At 41.7% G+C, this 23,559-nt stretch overlaps 8 protein-coding genes across 8 annotated transcripts; 5 read left to right on the top strand and 3 right to left on the bottom strand.

The window, feature by feature from the left end:
* Positions 1-5,230: 5,230 nt before the first annotated feature.
* On the bottom strand, positions 5,231-5,797 carry TDEL0D06680 (uncharacterized protein; the record flags this gene model as incomplete). Its single annotated transcript, XM_003681415.1, has 1 exon — positions 5,231-5,797. The coding sequence occupies one exon, from the start codon at positions 5,795-5,797 to the stop codon at positions 5,231-5,233; it is 567 nt and encodes a 188-aa protein (XP_003681463.1).
* Positions 5,798-6,367: 570 nt separating this feature from the next.
* Positions 6,368-7,339, top strand: TDEL0D06670 (uncharacterized protein; the record flags this gene model as incomplete). Its single annotated transcript, XM_003681414.1, has 1 exon — positions 6,368-7,339. One exon carries the CDS (start codon positions 6,368-6,370, stop codon positions 7,337-7,339), a length of 972 nt encoding a protein of 323 aa, XP_003681462.1.
* A 3,675-nt stretch (positions 7,340-11,014) lies between these two features.
* On the top strand, positions 11,015-11,596 carry LOT6 (flavin-dependent quinone reductase; the record flags this gene model as incomplete). Its single annotated transcript, XM_003681413.1, has 1 exon — positions 11,015-11,596. The coding sequence occupies one exon, from the start codon at positions 11,015-11,017 to the stop codon at positions 11,594-11,596; it is 582 nt and encodes a 193-aa protein (XP_003681461.1).
* A 502-nt stretch (positions 11,597-12,098) lies between these two features.
* Positions 12,099-12,674, bottom strand: REE1 (Ree1p; the record flags this gene model as incomplete). The annotated part of the gene is made up of 1 exon (XM_003681412.1): positions 12,099-12,674. The coding sequence occupies one exon, from the start codon at positions 12,672-12,674 to the stop codon at positions 12,099-12,101; it is 576 nt and encodes a 191-aa protein (XP_003681460.1).
* A 1,489-nt stretch (positions 12,675-14,163) lies between these two features.
* Positions 14,164-15,000, top strand: TDEL0D06640 (uncharacterized protein; the record flags this gene model as incomplete). Its single annotated transcript, XM_003681411.1, has 1 exon — positions 14,164-15,000. The coding sequence occupies one exon, from the start codon at positions 14,164-14,166 to the stop codon at positions 14,998-15,000; it is 837 nt and encodes a 278-aa protein (XP_003681459.1).
* Positions 15,001-16,403: 1,403 nt separating this feature from the next.
* On the top strand, positions 16,404-17,612 carry IRC7 (cysteine-S-conjugate beta-lyase IRC7; the record flags this gene model as incomplete). Its single annotated transcript, XM_003681410.1, has 1 exon — positions 16,404-17,612. The coding sequence occupies one exon, from the start codon at positions 16,404-16,406 to the stop codon at positions 17,610-17,612; it is 1,209 nt and encodes a 402-aa protein (XP_003681458.1).
* Positions 17,613-18,986: 1,374 nt separating this feature from the next.
* Positions 18,987-20,666, bottom strand: TDEL0D06620 (Zn(II)2Cys6 transcription factor; the record flags this gene model as incomplete). The annotated part of the gene is made up of 1 exon (XM_003681409.1): positions 18,987-20,666. The coding sequence occupies one exon, from the start codon at positions 20,664-20,666 to the stop codon at positions 18,987-18,989; it is 1,680 nt and encodes a 559-aa protein (XP_003681457.1).
* A 570-nt stretch (positions 20,667-21,236) lies between these two features.
* Positions 21,237-22,730, top strand: TDEL0D06610 (uncharacterized protein; the record flags this gene model as incomplete). The annotated part of the gene is made up of 1 exon (XM_003681408.1): positions 21,237-22,730. The coding sequence occupies one exon, from the start codon at positions 21,237-21,239 to the stop codon at positions 22,728-22,730; it is 1,494 nt and encodes a 497-aa protein (XP_003681456.1).
* Positions 22,731-23,559: the final 829 nt, after the last annotated feature.

Raw genomic sequence — 23,559 nt, 5'->3', positions numbered from 1 at the left:
CTCCACATCTTACACCACATCTTACACCACATCTTACACCACATCTTACTCCACATCTTTTCTCCACANCTTTTCTCCACATCTTCTCTCCAGAACCTTAACTCCACAATCTCTCCACCATCTTACTCCACAATCACCCCACTATCCAACTCCTTACCGGCCGGCGATGCTCGTCATTTATATAATACCTCGAGAAACATGCCCTATAACTCCTCTCCGACCATCCTCTAAGACCTCGGAGATGAACAACATTCTCGTAGATATACGGGTCAGGCAAGAAGGCTCTTCAGCTAAGCGTAAGCTATCTATGTAGTTCATTTGTACAATACTTGGCTTTATGTTCGTTACAACTATGTCTGCTCCATTGTACGGCCTACTTGTTTCCTTTATCTTCGATTATGTTTTTCCGGGAATACGAGACTCCTTGGATTCCATATAAACCACATTGCTCAGAACAACGCGCAACCTGTAAAACCACTGCTTTTATCATTCAGTGAGGCAACCTAGGTAGCATGTTACGAACATGATGAGACAGTTGCTATAGTCTCATCTTTCCACTCCCCGTTCAGTCCCTTGATAAAGCAACTTCCTTGTAACCTGCACTTGGCGTCTTACTAGTTGACTTCCTTTGTCCTATTTGGTATCTGACCGTCACTGTTGCGGCCACACTACGATCTTACAGTGCTTTTCAGGTTCCTGGGCATGATGTTATGTAGACTACATCTTTGGGTGCGAAGTTTCAGTTGCCTCAGTCTGGTTTTCCTAATTAGGAAAAGCAAGGTCAGAGACGTTGCTGGCCTCGACAGAAAGTATTTCATTTTCAAGTTTAAAAAGTCACATTATACGCCCAAAACTTATGCCTATTACCCTTTTTCAATTCCTTCCACGTCTATTGTTTTTGAGCCTCAAATGGCTACTACTTGCTCATAGTGGAACCGTTGTGTCATCGAAACAGGATCATGGCTGTCGGCGGTTACTTGCTCCAAAATGTTAAAGGAGAGAGGAGATACAAGATTGTGAACACTAAACATGTCAGACTCATTATGACAGAAGACGAGCAGCAAGAGCTTGAAGCCGAGTATCTATCTATCTGATGAAAGTGAATTGGTCGACACCTCGAAGTCTTTGTTCGAGTACCTTCTTCCAGAGCCCAAACTGTTTTTTGAACAGTCTGAGCTTAGTGCCAACAAAGTGGTTTCTAGCGTACTGGTGCTGACTGCAAAAGATCAGCACAATCGAACTTGTCATTATCATTATGTACAAGAATAACAAAAAGAAATATGTGCGTTATAGCGATGCCTTAGGCGACCTAACGTTTACAATCCCTAAGGACTTGTTTATTGATGCTTTGGAAACCAACAATTCACCTTGCCATTTGCTTTTTGACAGTGAAAGCCTTGTTTTCACCAAAGCAGACTCCAACATCATCAAGGAGTGCTATCTTAACAAAGGCTTTTACCAAAGTTTGATGATGCGCTGGTATGAAGTTGCCCAGGTCAGAGGCAACCGGAGTGTAATGAAGACGTCCTTTTGGGAAAAAAGCAGGCCGTGCTTAGATAGTTCCATAGAAAGACTCTAAAATAGGATAGTCATTTCCTTGTACCATGTACTTTACTAAGAACTGATTAATTACAGAGGTTCAAATATTTCGAAAGATCCCGCAAGAATGCTTTACCCATTTCGTCTGTCCGAAGAGCGAGCGAGCATGAATCGATTGTAAACAGACCAACCACAACACAAAGAGAGTTAGAAGTGGGCACTGGAATACCACGAATATCTATGATGGCTTTCTAAGAGCTGTGAGAGACCGTACAAGGGAGCGTATATTACAAAGCTGCAAAGCAAGTGTCTCCATACTGGTATAGTAATTCATATGTCGCTTTTGAATGCTATTACAGCTTGGTTGGATTTTAATATCTCATCTGTGATTTAACGCTTGTTCGGATATGTGACTGTTGTATTTATGACATAAGCTGTAGTGTAACTGAAGTCTCTTTTGAATGTTTTTGAAATCATGTTTTGTTCAACTGAACCAAATTACCGAAAATGTGATGATGAAAAAGTATTTTAAGAATTGAAGATAGATGTAAAAAAGTAAACAATGATAATTAAAATTAACGTGCAGAGGATTTACTTGCTCTTCGCTGTAGCTCCTGCTTAACTCTCCGGTAATTGAAACTTCAAACATTGGTCAGTAAGTTTAACTCCTCAGCAATGATCGAATCACGGGACCAAGAGATTTTTCAAGTGTTTCTAGCTCGTAAACACCCTCGCGAAAACGAACCAATTGCAGTGCATATAATGGCACGGTAAACACTGGACCCAAGTATTAGTACGCAACCTTTTAAACCTCTTCTTTTATCACGCGGCGATCACAGAGAACGTTAGAGTGCATGTAATAAGCACTTTTCTAAAAAGCACCCTTCAAGCATATCGAGATCAGTTTAGACGCCCACGGTCAGAATAGATCATATTTACAACTATTGTAGCTCACAAGTTTCACTTCTGTCAGGTTTGCGACTGGCTAAGGGCTAAAGGCGTTTAATAAACCCTGTTCATACGTTAGGTAGAATCCATTATATCATCTTACCTAGATGGTTACATTATGCTAAGCCAGGAGAGTCATATGTATCCGTGCTGCTCTGTTCCATATAACATTGAAAATCTTGATCAATGAAGAGAGCTGTAAGCAACGCTTGAAAAGGAAAGGGCTTGCTGAATACCGTAATGATGGCGTAGGTTTTATCAGCATGTTTCCTGAGGCCTTCTGGCATTTCAACAAATGCTGCTCGACAGAGCGTGCGTGAGGCAATTGCGCGAGAAGATATAGTAGTAAGCCAGCTTGGCATCTCAAAAGCAGTTCATAGTGACTATTGTGGCTTCGTGACATGGTCCTCTACAATTGCCAGTCGTTTCTGAATTTGTTTAAGAATATATCCTTCATCGTTGCCAAGAACCTACCGCGCAAAATGAGATATCTCGAATGTGAAGACAAACTATAACATCCTGCGTAAAAATCTTGATGTGAACTTGAGCATTTTGATCGCCCTTCTCGCCACAAACTCTATTCTCCGCCCATTTAATTCTCAGGTCACATTTTGAAGGTAGGCCTAAGTTTCGTAGCATTTTTTTTCAGCATAGACACTCTTTGCGTTTATTGAGCTACGGTTTCTGTCTCTGTAGCATTCATAATGAGCTCTTTACCCTCTGCTGGCGGTGTCTTGATTGAGCTACTGCAGTTTTGCGACCCGTCTTCACATTGAGTGAGCAGAGTGATATGAGAAAGTTTCTTGTCTAACAAAAGGGTAGTTAGTGTGTTGCCAGTTAGGTTACGCATAGGAATTGAAAAGACCGTAAAAATTATCTGACTTACGCGGAGATCGGAACAATTTTAACATGGTAAGTGGGTGGAAGTACCACCTTAACGTACACCAATACCCTCGGCCATTAAGAGCGCGTCAGGTTTCCATCATCGAAAGTTCTGTGGCAAAGAGCCGGTTCATGCTCGCCTCCTAGAGAGTTTGACGATTAATAACAGATCAGACTTGGAAAGCGATCTTAAATTGCCTAATGGCAGGAGAAGTTTTTCAAACAAACGTGCAACTTTGTATGTTTATCGACTAAAGGGTATAAAGATCCGCCGGTGATCACAATATTACCGCAAGAGGTATTAGCGCAATCAATAGTGTTAGGTTTCTTGCTGAAAAAATTGATACAGCACTGCTGTGCCCACAGACAATACCAATCAGCCCGTCCAGTAATAGCGAAAGCTGCTCGCGCTGCTGTTAGGAGCAATTTTTCAGCAGACCATCCCGGGCATCCAAATAAGTCGTCGGTCTAAAAATTCTGCCTCATAACAACTTGTGGCTTAGGGATACAAGCTGCACTTGCAATAATTTTGGCACTGTACGCAGAATATAAAATAATACTGCACCGCAGTCGCAATTGAGAGTATCTCGTCTACTTAGGGAGATTGGGACGAACCCGAACCTGTCGTCTCGAAGGGGATTTAACCTGTTCCAGATGCAAAACACGCCTAGAGCCCAGCATCATAAAGATCGCAGTACCCAATCACGATGGTACAGAACAGGATAGTGACCAGCCCTGCTAGACCATCTGTTGAAAATTTAAGGTCATGGAGAGTAAAAAGACTTCTTTTTTCCCAGACCCTCGAATCACTGCATCAAAACAGGGCATTCAAACCTTTGTCTCGCCTCAGCAAGTTGACTAGCTTCTATACTTCCTCTACCTGATATTTCAGATGCCTTAAGTCAATCAATAAGCGGCTTCCCGTTACGCTCAGTTCTCACCATCGAGTATCCGCCGCAAAGCTATGATTATCATCAAATGCTAATGAGTGGTCTACACCATACGTGGTTTCAAGTTTCAACACTCCCACATGAGGCACTTTTTTGTAAACCTTTTTGCACTGCTTTTTTATCCTAGTAGGAAAAGAAGTATTGCAATCTTAAAGCTTGAAGCAGCTTCGCAGATCCTTCCGGCTCAACCATGATCAAAGGCTGAATATAGTAAGCTTTCCATCGTCGGCAAAGAAGCATTTCAAGGTTTATAACACCACTCCCTCTGGTGACCGGTCATTTTAAGTCGAAAGTATGATATGTGACTTACCGGCGCGTTCCGGCATGACATTAACAAAAGTCTTTTTCTTCACGCCAATGCAAATGCTTGCTTAGGTGAAATTCCTCATGTAGAGTCTTTCCGGAGTATACATTATAGGAAGTTTGTTTTTGAATATCACGTACACTTCGCTTGGGGCTGTTACATTTTTGTCTGTCTATATGCTAAAAATTAAATTGTTGTATTGTCAAGAGAGTTTACAACCAGAACTATGGGCAAACGAACTCAGGCGGGAACCTGATGTTGTAGAAACTTTGCGCACCAGTTCGATAGAAATTACACACAAAGCAGCGAACTACTTTCCAGTGTCACAGTCGGTCCAGACAGGCCAAACATCTACGCTGGTAAAGTACAGACGGAAGCTAGCCAAACAGATTGAGACTAGTTGTCGTCATGAAGGTAAGCTTTGTAAAACTCGTTGTATATCCGTGGTATCCATACTCAGTCATACCATCGGCGAATGTATAATGACCGGCCAACTCTGCCATGTGTGACCATCCTCCAGAACTATCAATTTCTCCAACTTCTAGATTACCGCAATAATCTGCATTCATCTGCCCTTGACAGAGTGGCTACATTTGTTCTCTCTTGGTTAATGTAGAGTTGCTTTTAGGGTGACTAGCAGAAACGACACCAACTCCACCAGCTCCCTCATGAAGCGAGACGTTAAGGATAGAATCCAATTTACTATTGTATAAAACAAATGAGGGACCAGATGGATCCTGTCCCAGACGAAAGATATAAAATCACTTAAGAAAGCCCTGATGCTGTCTCCGTCAAGCAATTTTTCGACCGCGTGATACCAATCATAGGATGGATCCCCTTCTCTCTTCAGAGCACCGTTGTTGTATGCATGACCACCAAAAGCCGATAATGCAATTGTTCTGGCTGCCCATTCAAGTGCCTGCTGGCATTTAACATTAGGATCTTCATTATTCCTGACGCAAACACCACATGCCAGCATAGCTTCACTAGCAACTTTGCTAGCCCCATATGAAAAGGCTCCCTGGAAGGAAGGTTTGATTAAACTAATTCCCCAAGCTGCAACGTTTCCAATCCCCTCATTAATTTGTTGATATGCATCCCCTTCCTTTCCGGTGTCATCACAAAAAGCTTTATGTGGAATCAGCAGGAATACTAGAAGAGAAGCCAGAATCATTATGGTAGCGTGATAGATCTTGTATCGGGAGAGATGAAGTAATTAAGAAAAAATGCACCGTTTAACTCCGGTCACCAAGGGGACGTAATTGAGTTAACAAATAGTTATGGTTGTCAGTAAATGACGATTGTATGATTGACTAAATCTCGCGGAAAGAACCGTCTTCCTAGTTTACAAAGAAAAAAACCCAAAAAATGCCCAGTTTCCATGGCAAAGGTGGTGAAGGTAAACGAGATTTACGCAGAAGGGGCAAAAGCCCCTGAAGCGTTGACGATAGTCCACTTTGGGCACAAACTCCGAGACACTCCAATTGGATCAAATTCTGTGCAAGCCGTAGTTATGCATTGCATTATATTCGCAGGGTCCAGTTACCCCATCCAGACCAAGATCAAACTGTCTGACGGCTTAAACATGACTAGCCTCGGTCTTTTCCCCTTTGCTTGCAGCCTTCGTACACTGGCTAATAAAAAAAATTTTAGTTTGGCGACCAACCACCACAGCAGGCTTCTCGCCTGAAGATAATCAGAGTTCCAAGGATCCTAAGATTCCTCCCATTGGATATTAGGCCAAATGCCTTATCAATTTCCAATGATGGTTCCACTATTTGAAATGTTCCCAGGTCAATACCAGGAAATGATGATGGACCATATGATGCAGGGAGGACGATTCCGTCCACCATATCACGGATACAGCGACTTCGGAAGCACAAGACCTGAACATTCTTATCGACCGGCTAATGCATCGTCGTGCTCGGATAATGTAAGCACTGAATTCCATCCACAAAAGGATGGACAGTCAACGAGTTCCGCTGGAAATAGCTACAACTCGATGAATATGCTCGTTTCCATGATCCGACCAGAACCGCTCACTGACGTAAAAGGGTTCAATAAGTGGATGAAGAAGTTCGCCTTTTATCTTGAAAGAATAAACTGCAAGGACATTATTCCGAATTCATTCGGTGAAACTAAAAGGCAACCAACGATGGCAGAATCGTGGCACATTGAACATGTTTTCAACGATTGCGTTAGCCCAGAGAACTATCCACCCTGGATAAAAGTAGCCCAGGATGAAGGATTTTCAATGTCGGAAATCATTTCAATAGCGTTCGAAAAGATCACCTATGAGGACAACTTTGATGCGATGAAAAGACTAATGAGTTTCACATACGATGGAAAATATCAACCCAAGGTGTACATTAACAAGGTAAAGACGGCCATCGCCGAATGGGAAGAAGATGGCAACACCCTTGTTCCAAAGACCAAGGCCCAATTACTGAGCCAAGGCCTTAGAGGTGACTTCATGTCGATCCACTCACAGTTATGTGTTGGCAAGATTGAACCGAACATAAACGCCGTCGAGAAGGAAATCTTGTCATTTTATAATAGAAGACTGGAATACAATACAACAAACACCAAGGCTGTTAAATGTTCCATTTGTCACAAAAATGATCGTATGGCGAAGTACTGTGATAATAGAACTGAGCAAATTAGAGATGAGCTCAGATCAGGCAAAACCAGTAAAATACAAAGAAAAAGGAGATAGCATCCAAGCAGCCTGACCATAAAAATTGGACTTAAACTAGGGCCAAGGCTAATCATGTCGATGACTTAAATCTCGAATCAGAGGTTACATCAGATGAAACCCACACTGATGATGAACTCAGGCCTCAGCCAATACTGTTCTAAGAATAAAGATAAAAGATCAACGAGGAAAGATTTTTATTGACCGACTCTGGTGCATCCACGACCATCTTCACCACCGAAGATCACCTGCATGATGAGATATCAGACGCAGAGCGCACTTTTGAAGATGCTAAAGGCCAGCCCATGATAGAGCAATCAAAAGGAACACTGACCTACAATTCTTGAATAGCAGATCTTTCAGGGTCAACGCCTTGTCATCTTCCACAAACAAAACGAATTTATTAAGTGTTGGCGAGTTGAAACAGGGATTCTATGTAAACTCCAGAAACTGAAGTATTGAAAACAATATGGATTTCCTGCAGCTAAGATGAGACAGAAAGGACCATACTTCCCGTTTCGTCAAAATCATGGTTTAACCGCAGGAGACAGGTAGACATAAGGCCTACAACATCAGCAAGGTCAAATATTCCATGGACCGCAATCATAGACTGTTTGAACATGTACGTTAAAAGTATTAAACGACACTTTTAAGAATGGACCCATAGCCGGGATTGATCTAGATGTTTACTGGACAAACCTTCAGACATTTTAGTGTGGTGAAGGCATAGAGGGGAACTCTTCAAAATTTGGTATATCATGAACTCCCGATTGAATTATCAAAAGGAATACAGACCATTCTAACTCATCCAACCTGATCTTTTTGAGTCGTTAAAATTTACTGCAGTAGATGTGCCACCATTTCTTCTCATCTTCGCTGACGAATGCACTAGATACAAATCGGTCTCTCCCCTTAGATAGAAAGCTTCACAAAGCTTTACTGCATTATTTCCGAATTGGTACGGTTCATTTATACACAACTGGAGGCAAAGATTCTTCGCTTACAGATGGACCAAGGGACTGAGTTCCACATCATTTTGGACCACTTCCTCGCAAAAGTGTGATGATGATTGGAGCTAGCTTCGTTGTAGAATTCGACACCATACAGTGACATTTTTAATCATGCTGTACTATTTCGCAATCGATTACCACATCAGAGTCATCCAACCACCTGTGATCTATCCCTGCAATAATTCCAATTGGTTGTTTTATAGTGACCAAGACGGACCGTGATCATGTTGAAGCACAGCATGCTACTTTCTTATTTTTAATAAACGATTCGTCACTTTTTTTTTTCGATAAATGATCAAGGCATTATAACACGTCTTGGGGCTGATCCCGGTTTAGGTCCTTGAGCAGCATATCAACACCTATAAAAGTCCTTATATTATGGTGCTAATGACGAGAACATTATATCAAAGATGAATGGTGGCACGATTCCATCGATATTCTGCATGTTACTAAGGATGGTTTGGCTAACCTGCCTGAGAGTCCGGCTATCAACGGCCATTGGTCACATTGAAACCGTTTTGACACCAGCTGCTGCCTAAGCAGAACATGCCCCCCCTCCAATCACACTGATATGATCCTCGTCCCTCTCATCAGTGGTACTCTAGGGTTGATCAGTAAGAAATAATTGATGTGCAGGTAAAGATATTTAATGGGTAACCGAAGAGGCTTTTCAAATTAGTTCCAAGCTTACTAAGATAAACCGTATCTCATCAGCATTGATACCGCAGACCTACTAATACCACAGCCGCTAATTAGGGCCCTTCGATGGCTCTTAAGTGGCTTTTTTCATCAGGAATGTGGCCAATTTTTTAGGGCGTATGGCAGTATAGTGATAGTATCACTATTGGGCCTTTGGAATATCAGTTGCTTATTATTACGAGTTCTGTGACAACCGTTAGCTCTTTCAATAATCTGGACGAGGTAGAGAAGACGTGGGCCACGTTCGATTATATAGCCTCCTCAATAACTAACTCTTCTGCTTGCAAAGTAAACTCTTGATAGCTGCCACGATTTCGAACCAAATTTTGTTAGTCACAACTCACTTTTTTCTCGAGTCTTCTCCATCAATAATATACCTGAACTTTCGGAGGCTCTCCACTTATCCTTCACGAGTTTTCGGTCCCTATTATTTCTGTCTGTAGTTTTGCTATACACTTCTTTTTGCCACACTTTTATAGTTTTCACAGGTCTTTCAGAGTAAGATTACCCATTGCCTCACATTTCAGCCATTGCTGCGGAACTAGGTTAATAGATTACAATGTAATGTTTCAAGAAATTGAGAGTGAGTTATAAACTACAATGGGGTGGCGGCACATAGACCATTTGCGCTTTAGTATTAATCGTTGTTTATTCTTCCACCTTTATCATTAACTTCGAAGTTAATTTGTCAGCCGTGCTATTCAACTTAACAAGTTCTACAGAACTAAACATGATTTGGGTGACAAATGAGTTCAACGACGTACAAAAGATACTTTTAACTCACTACAGCTCTCATAAATAAACCAATTACATCCCTGGAGAAGCTTTTGTTACAATCTTGTGATTTCAATAGCCAGCTACGTCGTATTACCGTTCAAAAGTGACCTAATTCAGAATATCCGGGTGCGCAGCCCTTGCTTTGCATCTTTACTATCTATACTCCCTTGCACAATCTTCCATAGTGTCCAGAGAACCATGGTTGTTCGTCAGAATCCCAATGTCCACTGCTAACTCCCTTTCCTGCTACATGAGCTGCGAAATGGTTTGTCTGGTTACCACGATCGCTTCACTTTCCTATCATCTCCAATGAAGCCTTGTAGTTCGATCCAACCAGGCTACATCAATATTCACCCCTCTCTTCCGATACTCAGCACCTTAAACATAAAAAGGGAATTATAAGCATTCCATCTCCGATTTAATTGCGTATCGATAATCTAGAAACTCTGAGGAGTGGTGCTTGAATGTTTGTTTTCGAGTCTCAAATGGATTTAAAATACTTTGAACTGATGAAGGAAGACATACTTTTCAGGAAATGGCCATGTCTTCAAACCCTCTGAATTGGACCTCAAGAGCCGCCGAGTCTAAACGCAGAGTGAATACACGTCAGAGGGTGGTGTTTCACTTTGTTCATTAGCTGAAGTACTATCGAATTAAAAATTTGATTTACTCATAGTGAGTACGTAATGTGAAACACTACTCAGCTTCCCTCGTCATCTTAAAATTATCGATTTGACAGCAGTCGTTTTTTTTGCATTCAAACTAGTGCTGAAACAGCATTGGTTAATAAATGGCTGAGCTTAGACGCTGATACTCTTAAGATGTGCCAAGATGACGAGACCACCTGACTCGATTATCACTTAGAATTCCATCCGTCTCGAACGTGTAAGAGTCTTTTTTAATGGTGATATCATCTGATGGATTGACTCGGCCGTACTACCATAAGCTAGTGTTTTGCTAGAAAGAATGCCTTACATGAACAGTTTGGAACGACTTTTGGATAGATAAGAAGGACTTTATTTCAATAATGGATTTTTATTTCCGTTTTTTTTGACTTGGCATTTTCTTCTGTCCAAGTCCGATCAAATCGTGTTAATGAAAACGCACCTCATCCATCATATAAAAGTGAGGCAGATACCTGCGAAAGAACACGTACTCATTCCTTATCATGTTGCTAGCTTACATACACGTACAAGTAATACGGTAACAAATGAGTCCGCCTAGAATTGGGGTCCTTCTTGGATCTACTCGAAGTGCCAGACTTAACCCTGAGATAGCTGAGTATATTGTAGGTACGATCAACAATGAGCAGTGGAAGTATTCCTTTGAGATCTCTGTGATTGATTTGCAGGCTTGGAACCTACCCATGTTTGACGAACCTAAAATCCCTGCAACGATAAAACGTTCAGAGGATTACACACATGAAATAACAAGAAGATGGAGTAAAGAGATCTCCAGTTATGAATCATTTATCATTATCGCTCCTCAGTATAATTGGGGATACCCTGCATGCCTAAAGAACGCAATCGACTATTTGTACAACGAGTGGGCAGGTAAACCAGTAATGATCGTTACTTATGGAGGTCATGGAGGTCATAAATGTTATGCTCAACTCAAGCAAGTTCTGGACGGTCTTAATATGAAAGTTGCAGAAAAAGGAGTTTTGGTTTCGTACCCAACGAAGAACCAAATCATACATGGCGTGTCGGACGATTTCCTCTTCGAAAAGCTTCCTAATCTTCATGAACAAATAATAGAAGCATTTGCTGAGTTTTTACCCATGATGCTCTGAATATACGACAAATGCCATCTGCCTCCCAGAAGAGCAGTTTGACAATATCTGAAGTCGAGTAGCGCCTCAAGCTGATTTCCTTTTCTCCTTACTGGAGTCTAACTAGATTACTTTAGGCCTAACATTGCAGACAAGCTTTATATATCGCCAGAAGATTGCGAATAAGAAATAAGATTCAAATTGCGAGTTTCTGAAGTTCATACTATAAATCCGCCAGCACTGTGAAATGTTTTTATGCCTACGATGCTCATGGTAATGTCGCAGGCCAACACAAAGTGTAATCGGTTGTTTGTGACAAAAGATGAATTGTGTGTAAATCAGAAAGAGACATGAACTTCATACATTAAGGAAAAAAATACAGACGAAAAATAGAAGTGAAAGTTAAGTTTGAATAACCATAACGCTCATGGACATAACTTCTTTTTATGTCCATTAATTAGAATTGCCACTTGAGCACTGATAGGAGAACAATGCTCAAAAATTCATTAAAGATTATTCAAGATCATGAAAGATCATGGAGCTCCTTGTCGAGCGGTTCTGAGAGTGAAAAGTCCTCGAATTGAACCAACAGGCCGCCGCGTTCAGGCGTACAGCACATAACACCCACCGTGCATTTTTCACCGACCGGGAAATGCGCTACTCGTAATAAGGGCCAGATTTCTCCATCAGCAGAATACTGCAGCCGCAAGCTGTCGCCTTTGCGGGTCAGACGCATCCAAAACAAATCGGCACTCCCGGGAAATACACCAGTTGCCCAGTCAGAGTGCCCAAGACTTAGGACGCTTCCTATTGCAGGAGCACCATCATTATATTCGATGCCCGATTTCAACCAATGATCTTCGTCCGTCATTACCATGATCCCTGCCTGATCGTAAAGCTTTGTAAAATTAGCTTTGACCTTCACCTGGAAAGTGAAGTTACCGGTCACATCACATCCATATATGTGGCCAGAAAATTTCTTAAAACCGTACCATGTTGTGTTCCAGAAGTCTGTCTTCTCATCAGTTGTTACTGTCAAAGAATTTTCCTTACGCTCCCAGCTCTGGGGTTCGTTGATCCACCGAAAATCATTTCTCATGCTGATGTGATCGCTTCGCTCTTGATCTGTACCCCGATGGGAATACCCAAAGGTGAGAGTTCTGTCTTTTTATTGTGATTATGGCTCAAATATACTTGTTGGCGATAATATCTATGCGAATCACAACCTCATTATTCTAGATGGCGCGCGTGTACCTATAGGCAAGAATGTGTTTGTCGCGCCTAACATATACACGGCGGGACATCAGTCGAGAGAACGAAGGGCTGAAATTCGCACTTCCCGTTACCATAGGAAACAACGTATGGATCGGCGCAAGTGTGGTTATTTTTGCTAGGCGTGTCCATTGGGGATAATAGTGTCATTGGCGCTGGAAGTGTCGTTACCGGAAACGGTCCTCCTAAGTGGTAGCCGTCGGTAATCTTTGCAAAGTTCTCCGGGAAATCAATAATCAGGACTCTGAGCGTCAAATCTTTTAAGTGGATACTAGCGATAAAAAGAGACTTTTTTTCACAACTTGGTACCTAATTAGTAGCACCATCATGTAGGAATACTTGACATAAGGATTCTGATTTGCCATCCGCTAAACTGCTTGTCTGCATGGTTTCCGTTGTAACCTAGATAAGATCCGAGTTTACTTTTGGCCCAATCTTCAACAGCTAGTTTCTTCTCCTGTGTGCAGATCATCCTGAAATGCTTAAAATTCCGAACGAGTAAACATGTCAGTTCCTAGATGGATGTACACTTTGCATTTGGTGTCATATTGTGTATGATCATGCGAATTCTGTTGCTTGCTTACTTATCGAAAATTATTGGACTACTTGTGCGAATACTACTAAGGATGGTTGTTTAAGAATGGAATATGCAATTGACTCAGGGAAGTTGGAAAGATAACGAATAGCGAAGAGCGTCTCGGATGAACATATATCACGAAATCACTCTCTCATACAACTGCATAGGGTTTTGGAATAACATCAAACTCTTAGTATGGGGGGTGTATATTGCTCCGCACTTGGCGTTCGCTATTGAGTATGTTTCAGATCTGGTGCTGTCGAGGTTGAATTTTGCATCTCGAGTGTTATAGAGAGAGGGCAACCCTCAGCAAACTCACCAATTGCAAGCTATAATGAGTTCGATCATGGCTGAGTATACTCTAAGAACGGAGAAAAATCAAAGTACTAGATTTAAATATCTCAATCCAAAAGGCAAAGTAAGTAATTGGTCCCGGACATTTCGTAACTAAATCTACCTAGCTGCATTGTAGGTCTCTTGTGGATTTAAACGGGAGGGCGGTATTGGCTGCTATCATGTCCAAGTCACTGCTAAGGTTTGAACATATAGAACCTTCTCCATATCATATATGGCAATTACCCTGAATCATATGGTTTAGTTCGTGAACGAAAGTGTAAAACGTATGAATAATGCCCTGATTACACAGCTTGTTAATGAGGTTATTCGCTACAACGCTGCACTTATTCCGGCTGCCAGGTCATTTGATTCTTAGAAAGCCATCACATTTCCATCACTTCTCATGTCAGCGACCTCGAACTCGAAGCCCATTGTCTTTTATGACATCGCCATGCGCCCGCCAGTTGAAAAGAACTGTTGTTCACCAAATCCCTGGAAAACTCGACAGGCACTCAACTTTAAAGGCCTTCGATACTCGACTTCGTTGGTAGGTTTACCCGACATTCCAAAAGTTCGTGAAGGTCTCAATGTACCACCCTGTCGCAAATTTCCTGATGGCAACGACTTCTTTACTCTGCCAATCATCGAAGACCCAGCTACCAATTCGTTAGTTGGCGACTCCTTCGATATCGCGGTCTACCTACAAAAGACATATCCGAACGCTGGCGTAGGCGATCTCTTCCCATCTCAAAAGCTAGACTACGTTTTCAGCCACGATCTTGTCCCGGCGGTACCACTCTCAGAATGTAACGAGACTGACTTTCCTGAATATGCCAGGTTCAACATGAATGTTGATGCAGCCTTTACAGTACATGTGCAGCTTGCAATTCAGTGTTTCCCGTTGGATCCAGCTACTGCTGAGACCAGTAAGGCGGAATTTGTCAGACGTGCAGGTGCTACGCGCTGGGAAGACTTTGCTTTGGTAGGCGAGCAGCGAGAGAAGGTCAAGGATTCGCTCCGTGATACGCTAGGTGGACTAGCTAAGGTATTCTTGAGAGACACCAGTGGGCCTTTTCTACTTGGTACAAGAGCTAGCTATGCAGACATTATCGTTGGTGGTTGGTTGCATATGATGAATGTGACTCTACCGGAGAGTGAATGGAGGGAATTGAGAAGTTGGCACGAAGGGCTTTTTGGGCAACTGTATGATGCCTTGGAGGTATTTGCAGAAGTGAAATAGGGCGTGGTGCGAGATTCAGCAATCTTGGCACGACAAGGGGCATAGTAGTTACCATGTTTATGAGCATAAAGCGGCTCAAAAGCGATCGTAATAAAATACACCAGGCGTCCACTGAGATCTCTTCTTGATTGTCAACGCTGAGAGTGCCACTCTTGAAGAACTGAGTAGTTTTCAGGACGTACCTTGAATTGGAAGTATTTGAATAACAATTGGGTCTACCAACGAGACTTGCAAATCTTCATACGTAGACTTTACTGCCATTATGCTGTTATGAAGAAAACGGGACTGATAGTTTCGGAGATTTTCAGAGCAGTTGAAGGTAGTTGGGACTAGTAGCACCGTCCATGCTAAAATAGGGCTCTTTGGAAGGCACTAGGCTTTCCGAATTTCTCGAGAAGCAGCATCTGAAAAAAGTTAAATGATTTTAACCAATATTACAGATATGTAAATATTTGTAAATAATCCACATCTCAATGGCGTATGCTCTCTTACATTTGAGAAAGTTGAGAATCAGCCATCAACCTTTCCAAGCAAACTAGAGAAGGTCAGTAAGGAATTCAAATAATTCATTAAGTGTGTCAAAAGACGTCATAAGCTCCAGATTCGCGATTTAATTCCTTGTAACTAAGTTTACGCCATATGACTCGAACGAAAAAGAAGTGGTCAACGACAAGATGATGCGATTGTATCTTTTGAGTTGGAAGCAGAAGCTAGCACGAAAATTTTAAGATTGAATTCTGTCGACCATGCGCTGATGTTCTGAGAGTGAGGACCAAAGTTCTAATCCTTGGCCGTCATGGAGCAGACCAATGCTTCGAGGATGCTATTTTCACTTATGGAGACAATCTAAGAGGTAGAATGCTATATATCAGCCAGATTTCCTAAGCATTCCTTCTTAACATCTACTTGATGTCGATAGCTTTGGAGAGTGTCACCTTCATGAATTGTTTTGTTTACCTGTCGCCAATTGATTCCAGTCACAAAGAATGAGTGCTGACCTGGCCTGGTATAGAGCCGCTTTCCGTTAACTGCATTCAGGCATGTTTGCAACATTGAAACCCTCTCTTTGGTCGATGGGCGGTGTTATAATACTATAACACCGCCTTCTTCATTATTTTCGAGCGAGCAGAAAAGCGGCATTACAGCTTTAAGGTTTATAACACCGCTCTACTTGAGTCCTAAGATAACCAGAAAACTAATCTTCGTGGTCTCACAATCTATAAGAATTTCTCGTACAAGTTATTCGAGCACTTTTTGATTCAAGATGAGTAGATAAGGACCACTGTTCCAAGTGATTCTTGATATCACTTACACCCATATTAATACGACTGAGTTTTAGAGTTCTCTCGTATCATTCCTCGTTTTTTGTGTTCTGTTCTAAGAAATAAGAGTAACAATCAATAATGCACGCTTCTAAAGATTTATCTGAGTTCAACGCAGGTACAGTCCTATCATTGCTTGGGAGAAATCCTAGTAAGCAGGAGGGATTCTTAAATCCATCACTATACAAAGGTTCAACGGTTATTCACCCAAATCTCGAAAGTCTCGAGAGTTTGGGAGGACGGTTTTGGTATGGGACTGCCGGTTCGCCAACCATTGCTAATCTAGAGGATTCCTGGACCGAACTGACTGGGGCTGCTGGTACAGTTCTTTCGCCAACTGGGCTGGGCTCCATTTCACTGGCTATTTTGAGTGTGGTAAAGCATGGGGATCACATCTTGCTTCCCATCAGTGTTTATGGTCCAACGGCAAATTTCTGCAACAATGTCCTACGTAAATTTGGAGTTAATAGCGAATTCTATGACCCACTAATTGGGAAGGACATTGAGGAATTAATCAAAACAAATACTAGCCTCATATTCTTGGAGAGTCCTTGTTCACAGACCATGGAAATACAGGATGTGCCAGCGATTGTCAAAGTAGCCAAGAAGCATAATGTGAAGACTGTATTAGACAACACTTGGGCTACCCCTCTGTTTTTCAAGGCTCATGATTATGGGATTGACATCTCTGTCGAAGCAGGAACGAAGTACGTTGGTGGTCACTCAGATCTTCTTCTCGGACTGACAAGTGCCAATAGCCGTTGTTGGCCTGCACTTAGAAGTACATATGACGCTATGGGTATGCTTCCAGGTGCTGATGATTGTCACTTGGCTCTAAGAGGGCTTCGCACTCTACAACTACGTGTCAAGGAAGCAGAACGCAAGGCACTAATTCTCGCTGAGTGGCTGGAAGCAAGAAATGAAGTTGAGAGAATTCTTCACCCTGCATTTGAAGATTGTCCAGGTCACAGCCTTTGGGTAAGAGATTACAGCGGCTCAACAGGCGTTTTCACCTTCATACTAAAGGATCAATTCTCCAGAGCTGGGCTCAAGGATATGCTTGAAAAGATGCAAATATTCAAGCTTGGGTACTCATGGGGTGGTTATGAGTCTCTGCTTATTCCTGTAAACTCTACGTCAAGGGACAGAATTAGGACCTGGTCTCATTTTGGTTATGCATTGAGGATTCAAGTTGGTCTCGAGGATATAGATGACCAACTTCGCGACTTGGAAATGGGTTTTGAGCGTCTCAAGAGTCACGTTTCAGATGTTTTACAGGCAAGACTTTAAGCATGGGATGTTTAAGTGCTTTCAATTTTGGCCTATAATGCAGGTGTCTAAAAGCCTTTTAGTCTTGATTTAGGTAAAGTCAATCCAGTACGCGAGAGAAATTTCGAATCATGGCTATTGAATCGTATTAGCATAAGTATTCGTATTAATACACTATGTGCTGGAACGTCGAGGGCTAGTAATTCGCTAGTTCACAGTTAGGGTCAAATAGCTAATATTAAGACCAAGTGAGGTTCGAAAAGCATTACTTACTTAATATACAGTTATGATTTACACAATTGTGCGAAAAGGATACTTTCCCCAAGTCGTCGTGACGGCGCTAAACGCTTTCGATGGGGGGGTTTTTACAGTTGAAGGGAAAATGGCTTGCTTCCTTCGATAAGCCTGTTCGGAGCTCCTTCAGATGCAAATAGTCTGCTTTTGACTTGAATAACCTTCACCTAAATATATTATATATGATGTATGAATAAAACATAATTTTGAAGCACTCGATGGGTCGAATATTCACATATGTCTATGCCCCATGACCAGTGAGATTTCTTTGGAACAGGTTTCCGAGCCGTTTTGATACCGGTTTTGGCACAAGGAGGTAGGGATATAAGTGATTTAGTAGCGACACCGTATTTCTAACACACGGAACCATTAGACAAGCCGAGTCTCGATTAGCTTTTACCCATCTAAAATCAATATCGAGTGCTTGAAATTCAAACCGTAACAAAGGCCCAACCAAACCACACAGAGTCATATGATATAAGCTGATTCATCTTATGTACAAAAATGATAATATTATGAGATCTTTATCATCCTAGTATTCTGCCACAACATATGCTGCTTTCCCTTGATACGATTCCTCATTAAAAGTTTAGAATACTAAGCCTGGAACTGCTTCGAAAGACTATTAGGAGCCTAAATTCGATATTTACATGCAGAGCGGTGCTGACGCTCCAGACACAATGGCCATCATCGGGATTGAAAGTGTAGGTGGCAAGGCAGATAATCTCCTCCCATAAAGTCAAGTTGGCTCGCAATTAGTGGAATAACTTGACCTAAGAGATTTACTGCGCTCTCCACTACCTTGACGTAAGCGGTACCAGCCAAGGCAGTTTCCATAACTGCGCCTGTTGAATAGCAGGAGATTGGGCTTCCCTATATCACGAAAATTAAGCTTCAACAGAAACTTTTGCCAAGATTATGCATCTGCTTTGATTCTGGTCCAGCCTGTATTGACTTATGCTGAATTTGAAAATGTTTGGATGTCAATCGCGTGCTTCCATCCTGTTATTTGACTCGTCCAATTTCTAGTCGACTTCACTCCTAGGCTCCCAATCAACTGAGCCCTTGAGTCATTCAAAACACGGCCATATCGTCTGTCAACTATTGATATGGTTTGTCTCCTGAAAGTAAATATGGAACACCATCATAGAAGCAAGATGTGATCCAGTCCGCTATATCTTCAGTAAACGGCGATGGAACATCCTGACTTTCGCTGGAGACATCACCGCAAAGAGGTGGTGGTTTATCGTATGTTGGTAGACCAGGAGGGTATATATGCGGAGGAGGAGCCAGTAGCTTTTCGTCAGTTTTTCGACATAGAAGAGCTCTAAAGGACTCGAATACATCTCTCATGAAACCACAGAAATTTATCTTGTCAGCAACATAATCGAAGTTCTTCAGAAGTGTAACGGTGGTGCTCAAAGAAGATACAGCTGAATTGACATTTGTCAGATCCCTCGGCATTGATACTTGTCCAGCGCATGCTTCCTCTTTGTCAGAAACCTTCACGAGCTCACTTGAAGTGAACAAAAACTGAAAGAGGAATGCTTGAAAGACACAACAATATGCAGGGAAAAAATGAGAACGTATATTGAAGAAATTATTTCTCGTTGCCAATCCTGAGTTTGTTAAATATTGAGAAAGTTCACATAATAGGTTTGCTAAACCACTGCAATTTTCGTCCAAACGTCTCTTAATGAGTCTATGCTTTGAGAACAGGGGAAACAACAGCCTGACCTGACTTGATACCATGATCAGAAGTTTCAGATAGTCCAAAAACTTGAGTTTTTGATCGTATTGTGTATGTCGGTCATTCAAAGAACTCCTCGTCTTTTCAATAATAGTGTCACACTTCAACTCTAGACATATGACTTTCTCGATACTGTGCTCTGACTCCAAGTCCAAAAGAACAGCATTAAACTCTCTTAAAAACAAAGCTATTTCACCCCAACCATCGCAAAGGTTGTGAATAAGCTTTGGATTGATTTTGCTGATGGAACTGGGACGACCAAGGATAGAACATAGGAGCGAGTCCTCAAACATCAACATAGCCCAGATCTTCGATGAAGTGCCGTGCAGACCCAGTGCATAACCGATTGAAGTCGCAAGATATATCCGCTTCCAGGCGGCTTCTATCTTGAAGTTACAGTGATAATAGTCTGCGAGAAGTATGTATGACGAAACTTTCTCAGGACAATCCGGACAGTCATCAAGCAAAAGATGCAGTTCTTCAATTAGGTCTTGAACATCTGGTGGGCTATCAAAAAATCTTTCCGATAGGATGGTCACCGCATACAGAAGCAGTAATGTTTGAAAGCCACCTCCCTTCTTAAGTTTCAAGCTCGTCTCCAGAGCATTAACATCAACGATATGCTCAAAAAAGGAATACGATGCACTGTTCTTCACTAATTTCATGGCCTGCAATATATAACTTGGTTCTTCAATATATTTCTTGTACACCTTAGAATTGAGAAATCTTTTCATTGAGCTCGATGCATACTTGCCCTCTAATTCAAAATCGACATTACAAAACGGCATTCCAGCCTCAAAGAGTGATCTATTCACAGATCTAAAACCATAGTATCTTGCGTTCGCATGTTTGCGGCTCTTCACTAATTTTGTACTGGTCTTTCGATGTGTATCTGGATAATTGCATTCATAACTTCTCTTGACACAATTGTCACAACCTGGAAATTGCCTCCCACATTTTATTTTCCTCTGTCGGCATTGTCGGCAGGAAATGATTGAAAGATGATCACTGTGCTTACCTTGCGCTGACATTAAATGATAAGATAATTCTTGATGCGAAAAATGAAAATGACTAAACAGAAGACTTCCAACTGATAAAATTGCGACAATCACTGCCGAGAACTAACGGAGTAGACTAGGAGAAATTTGCTGCACTAGCAACTGCTTGTTGGTAAGGATCCTCACTTCGACAAGCTGTTTAAGTCCGAAGAGCGTACCGGAGACACACCGAAGTTGCCTGAACTATTAAGCTAGCTGCGTGGAATAGTTTAATTCACAACCGACGCTCAAGTACGACACAACCCGCGATTTAACTACGAGATGAGTTTGCAGTTCTCGAACCTCAACGACCGAATTTTGTTCACTTGCGCGATGTCCGAACAGTGTCCCTCGAGTCCGAGCTGGTTTTCGCACAGTTAAGCTCGTGAAGTGGGTAACACCGAAACTCAGGTCTTGCGAGACTAAGACTGAGAACATTAAAGAACTCGCAATGCCACGATTAGAGTTTTCTTGTGTGGTATAAAGAAGATGGCTACAATCACAGCTGAAATCATGGGTCTCAAAGTTACCATGTTTCTTTTCAGCATAAATCTTTAGGGAACAATGGTTCAGTTTAAAGACAAAAAGCTCCCTCAAGCTATACTGAAATTACGAACAAAATGTCAGACTTCTACCGTAAATTTGAATGTTAATGTTGCTCTCATATTTTTGGGTTGCTCGATCGATTTGATAAATGTTTCGAGTATGATTTCTTTAATCGATGAGCTTTCAACGAAATACAGCATTTCATATACCACGGCTTCTTGGTCGCTTACGTCGTATGCGGTCACGTTCGCCGGGTTCATTGCTTTTATGGGACGTCTTGGCGATATTGTAGGGAATTCTAGGCTTTTCACTGTAAGCTGCGGTTGCTTCGCTATTTTATCACTTTTGTGTGGACTTATGCCCAATTTTGAAGCTTTTGCAGTGATGAGAGCACTTCAGGGAATAGCCGCAGCGGGACTGGTAATGTGCGGTTATGCTTTGATTCCCATCCTGTCACCCAAGGAACAAGTGCAGGAGTATTTTTCAATAGTGTCGTGTGGCTTTAGTTCGACGATAGGTATTGGGTTCATCATTGGTGGTGCTTTNNTGGGTTACAAAGGTATTTTTTATCTCACGTTCGCAGCTATGACTCTAATTTGTATTATGGCGTTTTTCTTTACTTGTGATGTCGAAAAGAATGAGGAAAAAGGATTAGAGGTAAAGGAAAGTACTGCTACAGTTGCTTCATTGGATTTCATAGGATCATTAATTTTTATCACCGGGAGTATCCTGATTGTCGTTGGGCTGACTGAAGGTGGTGAATCGTGGAGGGAAGCCAAGGCCTACGTCACTTTCGCTATAGGAATTATTCTTTTCCTTAGTTTCTTTGCTTGGAACTGTTTTTATCTCAAGATAGTCAATGGCATCAGGTTAATTGGCATTGACACTACGAAATATTTTGAAAAGGTACAACTACTGGTTCCTCTGAATATTCATTTCATGACCNCTATCGTGTTGGCATTTGCGATGAATAACGCTTGTCCATTTTCGAGCATTTATATCATTGATCAGTACTCTCAGTACAAGGAAAATGATTCTCCATTGATGGCCGGTGTCAAATTAGTACCTCTGATCATAAGCATGATTATTGGTAACTTTTTGTGTGGGATTGAAAAAACAAGAATGAGACCGAAATTTGGTGTAACGTTGGGTTTTTTCCTGGCACTTTCAGGATCTATAATACTCACCCAATTACGTGCGGTAAAGTATGATGTTTTTTGGAAGATTTTCTTCTCTGCTGAAGTACTTGTCGGTTTTGGAGTAGCTATCTTTTATCCTTATGCACAACAGCTGGCTGTCGGAAGAGCACCCGATGAAGCAAAAGGTATTGCGTCAGGTGTTGCACAAACTTTTGGGCAGCTTGGTATCGAGATAGCATTTTCAATAATGGCATCAGTTCTAGGAAACATCGAAGAGATCCGAGGCAGGCCCGACGCTTCAGAATTATTTCTAGAGGATTTCAAAGATGTTCATGTTTCACTGTTGCCGTTGGGGCCTTCGGTTTTCTGCTGACTGCGCTATGTCTGGTAGACTTGCGCCATATGACCTTAGATATTGGTGGTGATGAAGTTTCAGTAGAGGTGGTCAATGTCTCGGAAACGAGAAATTCGCAAACGAAAGAAGATGACATGTCTTCATTCTAATAGAAGATAATGGTATGAATGGGTATATTGACGTTAACTGTTGCTTTAAATGGGACTAGATGGTTTCTAGGGGCCCAATGCGTAATGATTTCAGAGTATTAGAGATTCACGTATATGCTGTTAGTCAAATATAATGAAAAACAATATAGGGCTCTCAAATGTAGAGCATTTCTTAGATCTGTAGGAGAGCAAGAGCTTGTGCAAATATTATCACAGGTAACATGCTTATTATTAAATTACATGACTCGCGCGTGTTCATTTTGAAGCTGCACCTGAATTTCTCGAAAGACCAATGAAGGTACGAAAAAATAACTCTATACATTCGAATGCCATCGAGTTCAGTAGACATCTGCTTCACACATCTGAGTATGTCTCCTACTGATCAGAGAGAATCAACCTTATGCTAATGTTTCTCTCGAAGTGCCATTTTTGAATGTCTGAAGGAGGAAAGTTCAATGGAGGAGAGTGGATCCTCTCCATCCTACTAAACGAAGACCTAGTAGACGAACAGCTTATTAATACTGTATTGCTAGCGGTAAGGTCTCAAGAAGATGCAACTAATTCTGAAGAATGGATTCAGCTGGAAAGGACTGATATCCTAGAACGAGCGACAGACTTTCGGTGATCCCTAGCCTTTATGATGTTTTACCAATTTAACATGCTTGCATTTATCAGAAAATGATAAGCCTGGCATTTAG

This window comes from Torulaspora delbrueckii, chromosome 4, assembly GCF_000243375.1.
Source record: "Torulaspora delbrueckii CBS 1146 chromosome 4, complete genome".
Taxonomy (NCBI): Eukaryota; Fungi; Ascomycota; class Saccharomycetes; order Saccharomycetales; family Saccharomycetaceae; genus Torulaspora; species Torulaspora delbrueckii.
Note: the sequence above shows the minus strand (reverse complement) of the source record. Positions and strands in the feature narration are given on the sequence as shown.